This window comes from Phyllobates terribilis, unplaced genomic scaffold (assembly GCF_046119375.1).
Source record: "Phyllobates terribilis strain yellow unplaced genomic scaffold, ASM4611937v1 Scaffold_8__6_contigs__length_399053987, whole genome shotgun sequence".
NCBI lineage: Eukaryota > Metazoa > Chordata > Amphibia > Anura > Dendrobatidae > Phyllobates > Phyllobates terribilis.
This window is the reverse complement of record NW_027362768.1, coordinates 362263569-362278155: the sequence shown is the minus strand read 5'-3', so window position 1 is coordinate 362278155 and position 14587 is coordinate 362263569. Positions and strand designations below refer to the sequence as shown.

At 41.2% G+C, this 14587-nt stretch overlaps 1 protein-coding gene across 4 annotated transcripts in view; it reads left to right on the top strand.

Annotated features, from left to right (window-relative positions):
• PDZRN3 (PDZ domain containing ring finger 3) overlaps window positions 1-14587 on the top strand; it is a 289552-nt gene that overhangs the window by 244761 nt on the left and 30204 nt on the right. The window contains exon 1 of one of the 4 annotated variants that reach the window (XM_073644773.1): window positions 688-923. The exons of the other annotated variants lie outside the window; for them this stretch is intronic. Coding sequence (XP_073500874.1) covers window positions 855-923 — 69 coding nt within the window. The 5' untranslated portion in view covers window positions 688-854. Of the gene's footprint in view, window positions 1-687; window positions 924-14587 lie in introns of those variants that run through there. 4 annotated transcript variants of the gene reach the window in all.

Here is a 14587-nt window from a genome sequence, read left to right as displayed (position 1 = left end):
CACAGAAAAGCATTGAGACGCCCACTTAGCTAAGAAGACAAGATTTCTATACAGAGAAGAGGAGGCCATATCTCAGGAATGGAGAGGCGCAGGAATAAAAGAAAAACATCTCCGGATTCAGGAGAACAGCGGCATTTACACCACATAAATAAATTATATATTTATGACAAGTGACAGATCCCCCTTTAATAGAATTTTTTTTTTCTTGGGATCAAATTTCTATTTGTACTTTGGAAAGTTGGATGATAACAAATATGGCTGCACATGCTTTCTAGTCTACCCAATAGCAAATGTTACAGTCCCAAGTCTTTGCTAACAAGGTGGCCCTATGAGATATCATCCAGATAGAACCTTGAAACAGTTTAAATAAAAATTTACCACTCCTTTTGGGGAATTTTTTTTTGTATGCATCATTTTTGGCGAGCGAAAAATTTCAGCTTTAGATGCATTTTATCGCCCGCTGTTCTGCGTCTACGATTGCATAAAAAAAAAGAATTTAAAAAATCCTATATATATTTTGACAGAAGCGTTCAGTATTTTGCCTTTTTTTTTTCTGTGTCGCTCTTGAAGTGGCTTGTCACAGTTCCCAGTTCTGGTCTCCATATCGCTGCCTCAATCTGAATAGTCAATGAGAGCTGATTAATATGCATGAGGAGCGGTATTTAGTGTGTGCACTGGACCACTGCACAGCAAGCCAGGCACTAGAGGGAGGGCTGTGTGGTGCGAGGCGGCACAGCAGAGCGAGCGACAGGCACACAAACACTCTGCCTCCTGTCACCAAGTGTGCAGCATCAATGTGACTGCTTCCCCCGGAGCCGCTCCTCTAGACGGGATATGTGTCACATCCTATAACCATGGGATGCAGCTTATGCAGCCTCAGGAGAGCAGACGAGGAATACAGATTACTCTATGAAGTTTGCCAGGTAATTCTTCTTTCTAAAAAAAATGAATGGGGGCAGAAAAATTGTATTTGACTCAAATGCCTAATAATTATGAGTATAGATGTGTCAGAACTGAGTGGGTTTATCTGCAATCATAACTGATGAAATTACGATAAAAATTTCCAAAATGACCAACTCGGGTCTGATAAATCTGCGTGCCTAAAGAAAGGACTGATTCCATTAAACCCCTGTTTGTTTGCCAATTGGCACAGGTAGCGTGCGTTATCTTGCATGCCAACACGTAACACCCACCTTAGATGCCTCAGGGCCCCCCAGCTTGTATCCGGGCACGATTATCAAGGTTGTTCTGGAAGACAGGATCTGTTTAATGCCTCCGAGGCAGCGGGGGAATTCTAGATAGACGTGTCGGGGAATATAAACCCATTTTTTGTATTTCATCTCTCATGAAAGGACTGCGCGGCTTTGTGTTTTCGGAAGGACTGAAGTTGGCAAGAACAAGGTTGCGAGTGCGCAGAGCGTGAGCGAGCTTCCCCGTCACCTTGTTATCTGACAGCAGGGAATCATAGTCCTTTAATGTACAAAGCGCTGCTGGGTCCTAGGCAGGGAGAATGATTTGTAAAAAATGGTCCCTTGTACGGATGTAGCAGGGTTGGGTTTGTCATCGATGTGTTACCTGGGGGTTAGGACTGAACTTGGTGCTAATGATTAAATGACCCTTTCAGCTCTGCTACATAGATGAGAACGGACTAGAGCAAATTGTTTCGAGACCTTAATATAAGAGAACTTTAACGTTGAGGGTCCTTGAATTGGGACCCAGTGTTGGGAAATGTGCGCCCCAGTTTAGGATGATGTAAAGTACCAATGTCACTGGTGTTACTGGAGTTTGATGCATTGCTGAGCCGCACTTGCTATTTGTGAGGGTCCTAATGTTGGGACCCCTCTTTCTCCAATTGAACTCTTACATTTACTTTTATCGGAGTCTCCGTCATGCACATTTTCTCAGAGTGATCTGGAATTTGTTGGATTGACCCTTTAACTATTTCACTTTTGGACTTATGACACAGTGGGGGAGTTGCCCTTTAATATCATGAGGTGCTGGAAACAATTAGCTATGGGGGTAATTTGGGGACTCGCACCCCATTGCTTTCAGCTACAACATTGCAACCTATTGTCCATTGGCTTTGTACCAATCTCATTTACTCCTATGCTGCAGTACCAGGCACAGCCTGTGAATAACAGTGGCGCTGTTTCTGGAGAACTAAAGTAGACCATTTTTTCCAATTTTGGGTCAGGATGAAGTTTTACCCCAAGGGGTGCTCTGTAGCCAAGTTGTCTAAAGTTTTGCCAATAAGAGATGAAGAAGAGCCTGCTGACCTTCCCCGCCATCTCTGCTTATCTATCGGCACCCCCATTTGCAAGACCGGTTGCTAGGCAGCGTGTGCTTTAACAACCAGACTGACAATGCTCGGTTGGCACATTGACAGTCGTGACCTAATACCATTTTTCATCATCTGTGATAATAATGTAACATGGTTTCGGGATACTCCGGCATTTACACTCACTCTGTCCTATAATATTATATATGTCATGTATTATATGGTCATGCCCATGTCTGCCAATGCTGCCAGCCTATTCATTATGACTGTGAATTAAGAAAATAATTAGTAAAACAACTTTGACCAAAAGTAAAGTTTAGTTCTTTGCATAAGACTATAGGTGCAGTTTCTACTTTGGCCACTAGAGGGCAATGTGTGCCAGGTAAGTTTTGCTTCACTGCCATATTGAAAAGTTTTATCAGTGGCAGGAGAGTTACAGGCCCATAGGACGTGGGGCTTTTTTTTTATACCATGTTATTTGTGATAAATCTTGCTTATTTACTATCCCTGTGCAATATAAGCAGAGAGGAGCCCAGATTGTGTCTCATTTCTGAAACAGCTGTGCATTCTACATTACCCGAAGGGCCGCTCTTTGAGATCCATGATCATTTCTAGCTGAGATACAGGCTGTATGCAATGTGTATATATGAGTCTATATGTGCGCCATGAAAAATGTCAGTCTGCTTTTTATTATTGAGTGCCCAAGAGGGCTAGAACCTGGGACCACCTGGCAACAGGAAAGAGTGCTGGGTAGTACGTATAAAACCTAGAGTGAGACATCATAGATATGCCATCATTCACACAACATGTACTGTCACTAAAGAGACACATAGTTCTGCATTGGAGCTGTATACACAAAACGGAAAGGCGTTTTCGACGCATTGAAGCAACAGAAAAATGGTTGCAAAAGAGAGTAAAACTGCGTCCAGCGGTGTACCAGTATCATTTATAAAAGGGAGCACCCCCACAGGTGGAGGGCTGCCGTTACAGTACTATATACACAAGGTTTAGCCCCTTTTCATTGTTTCTGTGGACCCAAAATGGAAAATGAAACAACTTTGAAAAGAGTCCTCATTAAAAAATTTCCTATCGTTTTGCGTATGCAGCTCTCATGGAGGTAGATGGGTTACAGACTACAAGACAAGCTCCATAGTAGCAAGATTTCTAAGGTTAGATGGAAGGAGGTGTGATAGGAAGATCAGAGACGCATAGGTTTGCATTTGAGCTGTATACACAAAACGGAAGGACGTTTTTGACGCATCGGAGCAACAGAAAAATGGTTGCAAAGGTATACATACCCAACATGTACCAAAAGGAGTTAAAGGCAAGCTGCGGCATCTTCCAGCGGTATCCTGATGTCTCTGAGCCGTTATCGCCGTCTGTTAGACTTCCCTTTGGTTAACTAATAGCACAAAGTATTGATTGTCTTCCCGCGCCCGAGGCCGCAGCAGATGTGGAGGGATGAATAATGGGGCACGTTTCGTTCCTTGCCAATCATTCAAGCGCAGGTACATAAGAAAGAGACTAGAATAATGGGGCTGCCATTTATCAATTCCTGTAGGGGGCGATAAGGGCGTCTTTTGGTTATTCGACTTTAACATTTAGCTCATTGTGTCGGGTAATATTATCATCCCAAGCGAGAGACATCATCTTCCCATTATATGGATATGGGTGTGCAAAAGTGGACATGCCCTTTAAGAATTAACTCCGCCCAAATTTTGGTTCCTAGGATGGCTTGCTCTGGTCTATCATATCTGGTCTCTGGTATCTGCAGGGGGAGTACATACTTACCAACAGCCCAGATTTTCCTACGTCCGTTTTACAAACGGAAAAGGGGCAGAACTTGGCAATAACAGCCAAAAATAATGTAATGTAACTCCTCCCCTTTGTCTAACCAAATATAACTGTAGTGCAAGTTTAAATTAAGATCCCCTTAACTTTTAGACCAGCTTAAAGGCAATGTCCATAATTTAGAAAAAAAAAACATGTCAGATTGTTTGTGGGAGTAGAGTTTGGCCCCACTTAAAGGGGTTTTCTCAACAACAAAGTACATTTTAATCAATAGATCTTGGAATAATAATAACTTCCAACCCCTATCCGTGGGTTGTGTGTGGCATTGCAGCTTAGCCCTATTCACTTAAAGGGGTTTTCCCACAAACAAAGTTAATTTTAATCAATAGATCTTGGAATAATAATAATTTCCACAATTGGATGTGTTTAAATAAAATGTTCCTGTGCTGAGATAATCTTATAAATGTGCCCCTGCTGTGTACTGTGTAATGGCTGTGTCTGACTGTGCTGGAGCATGGTCTGATCATACCACATCTCCTGGGCAGGGGGGAATGCAAAAGAGTATACAGACATTACAGCACGGGATCACAGCTGATTCTTTTTGTGAACCAAAACATTTCCCTGCCTGTTTTTAAGCGATGTTTTACCTTAAATAAAGAATCAGCAGTGATCCCCTGCTGTAATGTCTGTATAATCTTTTGCTCCCCCCCCCTGCCCAGGAGATGTGGTATGATCAGACCATGTTCCTATACGGTCAGACACAGTCATTACACAGTACACAGTAGGGGCACATTTATAAGATTATCTCAGCACAGGAACATGCTTTTTTTTTATACACATCCAATTGTGAAACTTATTATTATTTAAAGATCTGTTGATTAAACTGTTGATTAAAATTAACTTTGTTCGTGGGAAAACCCCTTTAAGTGAATAGGGCTAAGCTGCAATACCACACACAACCCACTGATAGGGGTGGCGTAGTTTTTAAAATTTAAGCAGCCACGTTTGTTCTAATTTTGTATAACCCCTTTAACCCTGATGTAAAACATTCCACTAGCTTGTAATGCTAAAATTAGTGGAGTCCTACGCTGCTGTATTAGCATAGAGTCACCTTCCTGTGTAGGGAGTAAAGTAAAGCACTAAATCCGCATCTTTTATTCCTGATTGTTAGGCATCCCAACCTTAAAGAGATGCTATCCTTTAATAAGATTGGAGTGCCCCATTAAAAATAAAAAACATATATTGGCTGTCAGGTAATGCAATCAGTGGAGAAGTCCTACAACATGGACCCTGGAGGTACAGAAAATCCAGTGATAAATTACAAGCCGGCAATCCCAGGGCATCTGTTCTCCTGAATCCCGGCATCAGCGAGACAAAGCGGATCAAATACAGCCGGAGCTGATGTTAGAATCTTCTCTTCATCCACTAATAACTCAAAGAGCCGCTCTTCATTAAGGGATTTGGAGCCGAGCCAGTGTCTCATAACGCGCGTCGATACCCCCCTCCTCCTCCTGCATCTTGTCGTGCAGAATGCCTTACTGTACCTGTAATTACTTAATGAAATGTGTATGAAGACACCTAGTTATTACCGGCTACAGGTCACATCGCACAAATGGAGAAATCATTAAAAATGTGCAGCCTTATGGATGCAAAGAACCAGAGCCGCGGATTTATCATATGCATTCTCGCACGGATGTCAAAATCCTAGATATGATAAGGACTGTATGGTGCAAAAAGTCCATTATACATTATATTATTTTTTTTTTTTTTTGCTGATTCCTTTTGTTCTAGCATATGGTGCTTTTTTCTGAAATCCCCTGCACTGACATAGAATTCGAGTAATTTAAACATTTTTTTGGGACATATCCAGTTTGATCATTGGATCCAAGAGCTGAGATCCCCGCCAATCGCTGAAGAGATGAGGCCTTAATGAGATGAAAATGTGGCAATAGAAAGTCCCTCTTCAGCTAACCCTACAGAGTAGTGCTTTTGTTGCTTCGTTTCAGCCATCAGAAGGGATTTCTAAAGTTTTCTTTAATTAAATTCTCACTTTCTGCAGCTGCCACTAGAGGGAGCTTAAGACCTGACTGCATACTGATGTATTATTTTTTTTAATGAATCACTCCACTGACTGGGAATTTTGCAAATTCTTCTCTTTTTTTTCCTTATTTTATTTGCTTCTTATATTTCCGATTTGTTAAAGGGTTATTCCCATCTTTTGCATAGGAGATAACTTGCTGATCTGGGGTCTGATTGGTGGGAGTCCAATCAATCTCGAGAATGTGGCTCTGCAAGGGTCTGTTTGAATGGAGCTATGGCCGAACATGTGCACCATTCATTTTTTGGGACTGCCAAAAATTGTTGAACACTGTACTCTGCAGAGCCTCAGGATCGGTGGAGGTCCCATCAATTAGACCACCAGTGATCAGCAAGTTATCTCCTGTCTAAGGATAGGTGATAACTTCTAAAGAATGGAATAACCCTTTAAGTCTCTTGATGACTTGTATTCTTAGGCAATTTTTGATGTGGTCCCATTCGGCATCAAAGCCTTTGGGCATCTACGGAATTTAAGTAATCATTATAAGAGGAAAAAACAAGATGATGGCTGCAAAAAGTAGTTGTGAGCCTCCTCTAGTGGTGGCTGCAGACAGCCAAAATGTTATCTTTTAACACTGTGTCTATAGGGGATTGATTGTTACATGCTGAACCACAGAACATTGGAGATAAAAATGACATGATGGTAAAAAGTTTACATTCACTCATAAAAGCAAGATGACATATATCAGCTTGTATAAAAGTGGGCATTTATCTCCAGGTGGCAAGATTGTGATATTCTGCCACCTAGTGGTCACATGATGTGAACATAATGACATACTAAACTTTTAAAATGGTAAAAGTGAACAGTTCTTCAACTTAATGAGTTTTTCTTTTTAGGATGATTGCTCTCTCGTGACAGCTGATTTGTAACACCCACACACAGGTGTTATGTGCTACGTGGATACCTTAGGATTTGGGTTACATAACACGGGCAGATCAGCTTACTGTAATGCTATAGCCCCCATATTGTGAGCGTATCAGGAACATGTTCATCAACATATTTCTTGCGTCTGAATACCAGAGGTTCACCTTTTTAAAGTTGTTCCTATTATTGAGACTACAGGACATCTATGGGCCCCATGAAGAGGGGGCCCTATAGCTAAATACACATTCTTGATCATAAATTCGAGGTCTTGTTGATAAGCATGATAGACCCACATTTTTAGCCATTGGGTATTGGAGTGTTCCCTTACATAATCTAAATGACAAAACCCAAGACAAAAACAATATAACACCCTGCAGTAGATAAATAAATAGCAATAGTGTATGAAAATAATATAGGGTGCTTCGTTAACATAATTTTGATAAAAGAAAACATAAAAGCCATCCCACCCCGTCAAGGTGACCCTATTCGAGACTGTCTTAACCTCTAGTATTAAAGCCTTACCATATGACAAGTGACGTAATGTGAATAAGGGCTGCGAAGGACTGAGACCCATCTAATAGACACCCAGCCATGGGGAACTATATGAATGTAATGTCCAGCTCAAGGAAAAGGGAGGTCACTACACTTATTTGTACAGAGCACAAAAAAACTGAAACAAAAACTTAGAGATGAACTGGAAAATAAGTTGGTTTGTATGCAGCATGTAGGCGCATGGTCACACTAGCAACTAAACAGACAAAAACAAAATGCGCAAATACCCTGCAGTAAATAAATAAATGGCAACAGTCCATGAAAATAATATAGGGTGCTTAGTTTTTATCAAAATTGTAATAATTTTATTTAAAAAAATACATAAAAGCCATCCCACTACGTCAAGATGACCCTATTCGGGATGGTAAGGTTTTAATACTAGAAGTTAGGACCGTCCCGAATAGGGTCACCTTGACGTGGTGGGATTTCTTTTCCATTTTTTTTAATCAAAATTATGTAAACTAAGCACCCTTTTTTATTCTGTTTAGTGGCCAGTGTGAACATGTGCCTATACACCAATTTTTATTCCAGTTAATCTCTTTAGATTTATATATTTTAAATGACGTAGTATCTCTACTGACTGTTTTCCCCAAAATAGCATCTTTTACTAGTTATTGTTCCATCCTTCTGTTATCTCTCCTGAAAATGTATGAAATAAAATGACAACTGGGCATTACCGTTCTCCTTTGTCATTTGGAAGTGTCTGACATTGTGCAACTAGGGCTGACAGTATCAGAGTCTGTAGGGAAACAATGGCGTAACTTGAAGCTCATGGGCCCCAATGCAAAAGCTTCAAGAGCACCCCCAATTATTGCAAGTCTTTAATAATATTGGTCTTTTCATGTAGACCATAGAGACTTTTGGGGCCCCTTAGGCAACCGTTGCACCTATTGGGGCGTAACTACAAGGGTGAATGGTTATATCCAGGGCTTTTACATTTCCAGGAGGAACAACAGAGTGACATTTTGAGATTTGAGAAAAGATGTGCCGTAATTGCCATTTCTCTATCAGGAGACGTGACGGGTTTTTGTTATTCTTTAAGTCTCGCTCCTCCAAACTTGAACTCCAGATCTGGATGGCGGCCTGAACGGCGTGAATGCTCGTTAACACACCAACATGAAAGTATTTGTGTTATTCTCAGCGCAAATTACATTTAAAGCCGGGATTTCTATCACAAATGAGTTCAGTATGAAGGGGGGGAGAAGAAAAAATAAAAGTGCATCGACAAATCCTCGGCTTGACAGCTTGGAAGATCTCCGATCTCCAGAAAACTGCCCTCTAATGATGGTGGCGCCTGTGTGCGCGGCTCCCAACGTCCCAATGCTTAATGAGACATACATCAGCGCTCGGCAATTGAAATGTTCCTCTTGACTTGCGTATGAATAATGCAGCTCCTCTGCATGAATCCGCACTCGCAGGATCCTTTTATTACACATAAATCCGTGTGAATAGCAGAATATTCACTTACGAGAAAGCGAACAATCAAACAGTCAGCTTGAGACAAAACGGAGGCGGCTCCTGAGAGGATTATTACAGGACGAATGTACGACGGGGGAAGCTATGGGCTGGAGGATCAGCCCCTGATTTATGAAAATGTCACTCCGGCCTGGCTGCGTGATGGAGCCATCGGCCGTGGGGCAGAGATACCTCGAGGAAATGACTCCACGGAGAACATACTGTGACATGTCTAGTATTTTATTTAGGATTCATCACTATAGCAACAGTGCCCTATAACAGTACTACTGCCTCATAGCAACAGTACTACTGCCTCATAGCAACAGTACTACTGCCTCATAGCAACAGTAATACTGCCTCATAGCAACAGTAATACTGCCTCTTAGCAACAGTAGTAATGCCTCATAGTAACAGTAATACTATGAGGTAATAGTACTGTTGCTATGAGGCAGTAGTACTGTTGCTATGAGGCAGTAGTACTGTTGCTATGAGGCAGTAATGCTGCCTCATAGCAACAGTAATGCTGCCTCATAGCAAATTAGTACTGCCTCATAGCTACAGTAATACTGCCTCTTAGCAACAGTAGTAATGCCTCATAGTAAGAGTAGTAATGCTGCCTCATAGCAACAGTAATACTGCCTCATAGCAACAGTACTACTGCCTCATAGCAACAGTAATACTGCCTCATAGCAACAGTAATACTGCCTCATAGCAACAGTTAATGCTGCCTCATAGCAACAGTAATACTGCCTCATAGCAACAGTAATACTGCCTCATAGCAAATTAGTACTGCCTCATTGCAAATTAGTACTGCCTCTTAGCAACAGTAATACTGCCTCTTAGCAACAGTAGTAATGCCTCATAGTAAGAGTAGTAATGCCTCATAGTAACAGTAATACTATGAGGTAATAGTACTGTTGCTATGAGGCAGTAGTACTGTTGCTATGAGGCAGTAGTACTGTTGCTATGAGGCAGTAATGCTGCCTCATAGCAACAGTAATGCTGCCTCATAGCAACAGTAATACTGCCTCATAGCAAATTAGTACTGCCTCTTAGCAACAGTAATACTGCCTCTTAGCAACAGTAGTAATGCCTCATAGCAAGAGTAGTAATGCCTCATAGTAACAGTAATACTATGAGGTAATATCACTGTTGCTATGAGGCAGTAGTACTGTTGCTATTAGGCAGTAGTACTGTTGCTATGAGGCAGTGGTACTGTTGCTATGAGGCAGTGGTACTGTTGCTATGAGGCAGTGGTACTGTTGCTATGAGGCAGTGGTACTGTTGCTATGAGGCTGTAGTACTGTTGCTATGAGGCTGTAGTACTGTTGCTATGAGGCTGTAGTACTGTTGCTATGAGGCTGTAGTACTCTTGCTATGAGGCAGTATAACTGTTGCTATGAGACAGTGTAACTGTTGCTATGAGTCAGTATTACTGTTGCTGCCTCATAACAGTCATATTGCCTCAAAGCCGCAATAATACTGTCTCATAGCAACAATAGTAATGCCTCATAGCAACAGTAATACTGTCTCACAGCAACAATAGTAATGCCTCATAGCAACAGTAATACTGTCTCATTGCAACAGTAATGCTGTCTCATAGCAACAATAGTAATGCCTCATAGATACAGTAATACTGTCTCATAGCAACAATAGTACTGCCTCATACAAACGACAATTTTGTCTCTTAGCAACAATAATATTGCCTTATAGCAACAGTAATACTGCCTCATAACAGTGACTCCTGTGGACATTCACAATGACCACAGTGCCTTTTTCAGTCCAACCACAATATGCCCATAATGACAATGACAGTGCGCCAAAATTACAGCCATAGGGGCAAACAGTGTCCCCATAATAACAATCATAGTATCTCTATGACAATAATGATATTTCTCCTCAATTCCGGCAATATTGGCCTATATTTAAAGTCCACCATCATTGACACGCACAGTAACCCTACATTGACCACCATGACAATCCCTTGCAATGACTCTGCCCCCATAACGAGAGCTATAGTTCCCCCATAATGATAAGACACAGTGTCTCCAACATTGCCCCATTAACTTCTCCTTTCCTACAGTAGGTGAAGTTTTTAGCATGGATAACCATTCCCATTCTGGCACATATCTACCCATCTGTGCCCCTAAATACTAACAGCTAATACATCAGATGGGTGGTAACTCTTCAAGACCATCTCAAGTTAAAAAAATCCATCATCTGCAATCGAGTATATACTATATTCACTCGTCTTAGCATCAACATTTTTTTACAGAGGTTCTTTCCCTCCAACTGGCCTCCTCTTTCCTCCGAATGACGTCATGCCGCTCCCCACACTACTTATGTTCATCTCCTCACCATCTATACATCTGCTTACTGCTTTGAAGCAGGTGGTGGGGAGGGACGCATCTCAGCCCATGTCACATAAAGAAGCCAAAGTGCAGCATATGGATGGATAAAACGTGCAGAATACATAAGTCTCTCCTGCCCTATTTAATTACGAGGCTATGTCCAGAATTTACTCCTTACCACCACTTAGGAATTGCATGAGGGTAAACGCCCCACAGTGTCTATGGGCCATAATTATGTAAAAGACACAAAGTACATACTAATTCTGACTTCAGAGGTCAGATTCCTGAGACCAGATGATGAACTGAGATGACTCTGATTTTCTCTCTATAAAGGTAGTGGCCCTAATTGAACCACAAAACGAGTGCTGATGTGCAGTTTACGAGAAAATCTATCCTGGTAGACAAGTATTGAGGAGTTTTTTACACAAAAGCAGTTTGGTTAGTTAAGATTAGGAGTAGTCAATGCCAAATAGGTGTAGTAAAGGTCTCTTCTTTTTTTGAGAACTCCACTCCATGGTGCAACCATGCACTGCAATGTGGTCATCAAAGCAACATGCGCACCCCAGAGGAGTCCACACTCCATGGAAAAGTTAGAAGAAGAGCAACAAAATCAAGTTGATGTTGACAAGACTTAACCCTAGAGTGAGCTTCAGAGCCCCATTATGGTGCAAGGTTTTACCACCAAGAACATAAGGGCTTAGTCTTTGCTTCCCACCATGATTTCCGTAGGAACCTTCGGTTCTAGGACTCTTTAGAGATGAGTCCTACCCAACAGTAATAAAGATGAGACAAACTCAAGCAAGGCCCCTCTCTCCCAGGGCCCCTTACCATAATATGGATGGCTGCCGCTATGGTAGGTATGCCCTTGGCTAAAACATGACCTGTTGGGGTTACTTAAAAGCTTTGTAAATGTGAAATAGGAAACCTAAAGAGTAAGTCATTTGACAATGTCAAAACATTGAAAGCTTCAGGACCATTTGACTGACAACAGTGGTCTTTGGCTTCTCAGATTCGGACAAGAGTCTCTTTCTCCAAGTCCTTCCAAAGCTGATTTTTCATTTTCTTTGAAAAGAGAATATAGGGGAACCGAATGAACCCATGTAATTTGTCTTCTGGAGTTGGTGCTATGTAATACAGCTCGGTGAATAGAGCCTACGAAGGAAGGAGTCTATTATGGCACAATATAGTTGAAGAGAAAGAAAGGACGGATTAACCGAGGATATCAAGTAGAATTAATTGGTATCCTCGACCGCTCTACTGAAATTCACAAGAAAAATGGAAAAACATTTCTGGTGATCCACAAATTCTTTATGGTTCGGATCCTTTTCGCGACTTGAAGTCTTCTTAGAATTTCAATAAAGATGTTTGTTAGACCAGAAAGAGAGTTTTGGATGGAAAACAAGGGTCTATGCCGGTCGGTGAATAGACCCTCAATGTATCACGGGATTTGCTGTGGTTACAGAAGACTGAATAAAAGGTTTCCCTCCCTAACATAGCGGAATAAAGGGCATCCAACAAATGCTTTAATGCATACAAATGTTTACCATGCCATGCTGCTAAATAACCGGGTCAGACAGCCGTAGTTCGAGGAATCGACTTGGTTCCAAAATCTTATGTCACCCCTTTGTTGTGGGCAACACAAAACAGCCTTTAGTGCCCGGTCTCTGTACAATAAACCATATAGACCGAAATTCTGAGCTAACATATATGGAAGAAAGGGCCAATTTTGAGCAAAAATGTGAAACTGTATTCAAGATTTTGGAGTAGTAGAGTTAATTTGGCATTGGTATCCCCACTATATGGCATAGATATGTATGTTAAAAAGCTTGTCTAGCTATATCCCAACCCCCAATAGTTGGGCACTCTCATACACTGCTTAGCATGCAAGTGTTTTCAGTGGAGAGAAGGGAAAATATTGCAGTCAGACACCTCTCTGTTGGCTTATTCCCTGTGAGAACAGAAGTTTGGACATGTTCATATTCAACATGTCCAATCCTTCGGGACACCTCTGTACTGATGCCGCTAAAATCATTCGAGTGGTGGCCAACTTTTTACTCACCCATGTATTACAAAACATTGACTAATTTTTAAGACAAACATAATCACTTATATTAATGGACCCCAAAAATTCCTATCGATAAGGGTGTGAAAGGGTGACTTCACCAAATGATACAATCTGATATGATTGGGGGCTACTTGTCCATACTAGCAGAATTTTATTTCTTGGGTAGATATCTTCTGCAGTCTGACTAATTCCTTTGCTCTTCAAGATTTCAATTTCTACATTTCTTGTAAAAAATCATTCATTGCTGACAATATAAATTATATATTGGCTAAGGAAATAAAAAAAAGTGGAAGTTAGAATGCAATGAGTGGTGCGCCATAAGAAAAAGAGTATAGCAACCCTATACGGCCCTTAGTACATGTATTAAAGGGATATAACTTTTGGCCAAACGCACATACCATCTCATTTGCTTGGAAAAGTACATCCTAAAATTTTTGATTAGTTGACGGCACATAGGGACCGTGCTGCAGAGGGGACCATTCATGAAGTCACCCATCATCTAGACTTTCATTGGTGTTGGTAGCACATGAATAATTTGAGTACTGCCATCCATCCATCGTTCCTCGATGTTACATATTAGCTCCCATTGTTATGACCATTGGTTCATATACATTAGTCTTTACAATGTCTTGGGCTCCAGAGTCATTTATCATCTTATGAATCTGACTTATGTGTAGCATTATGTGATCCCAGATGTGGCCTCATTATTGGGCATTGTTATGAGTGTGGTAATGTGTTATTTTAACCCTGTAGCAGATTGAATATAAAAACAGCTGATGCTACTTATTAATGTAGGCTATACAGAGGTTGCCACTCAAGAAACCCCCTTTTATTTAACCTGTTAGGAAATTGATAATATGAAAGTGTATTGTGCTCAGGATCTTCATCTCTTGGACAGAGCCATTGTGAAGAGCTCTCTATGGATGACCTGTCCGGTCCTGCATTTCACAAACAACCCCGTCATATTAATGGCTACTGCGTAATTCTTCCTATCACCTATAGTGGCACTGCAGGGATTGATCCTTTGGTGTCAGGATTTCTCACAGATAGCAGCTGACCATTAGTGATTTCAGCAATGGACACCTAATAATTTCCAGGAGAACCTTCTAATGAGTAGGTATCCAAAGGAAAAA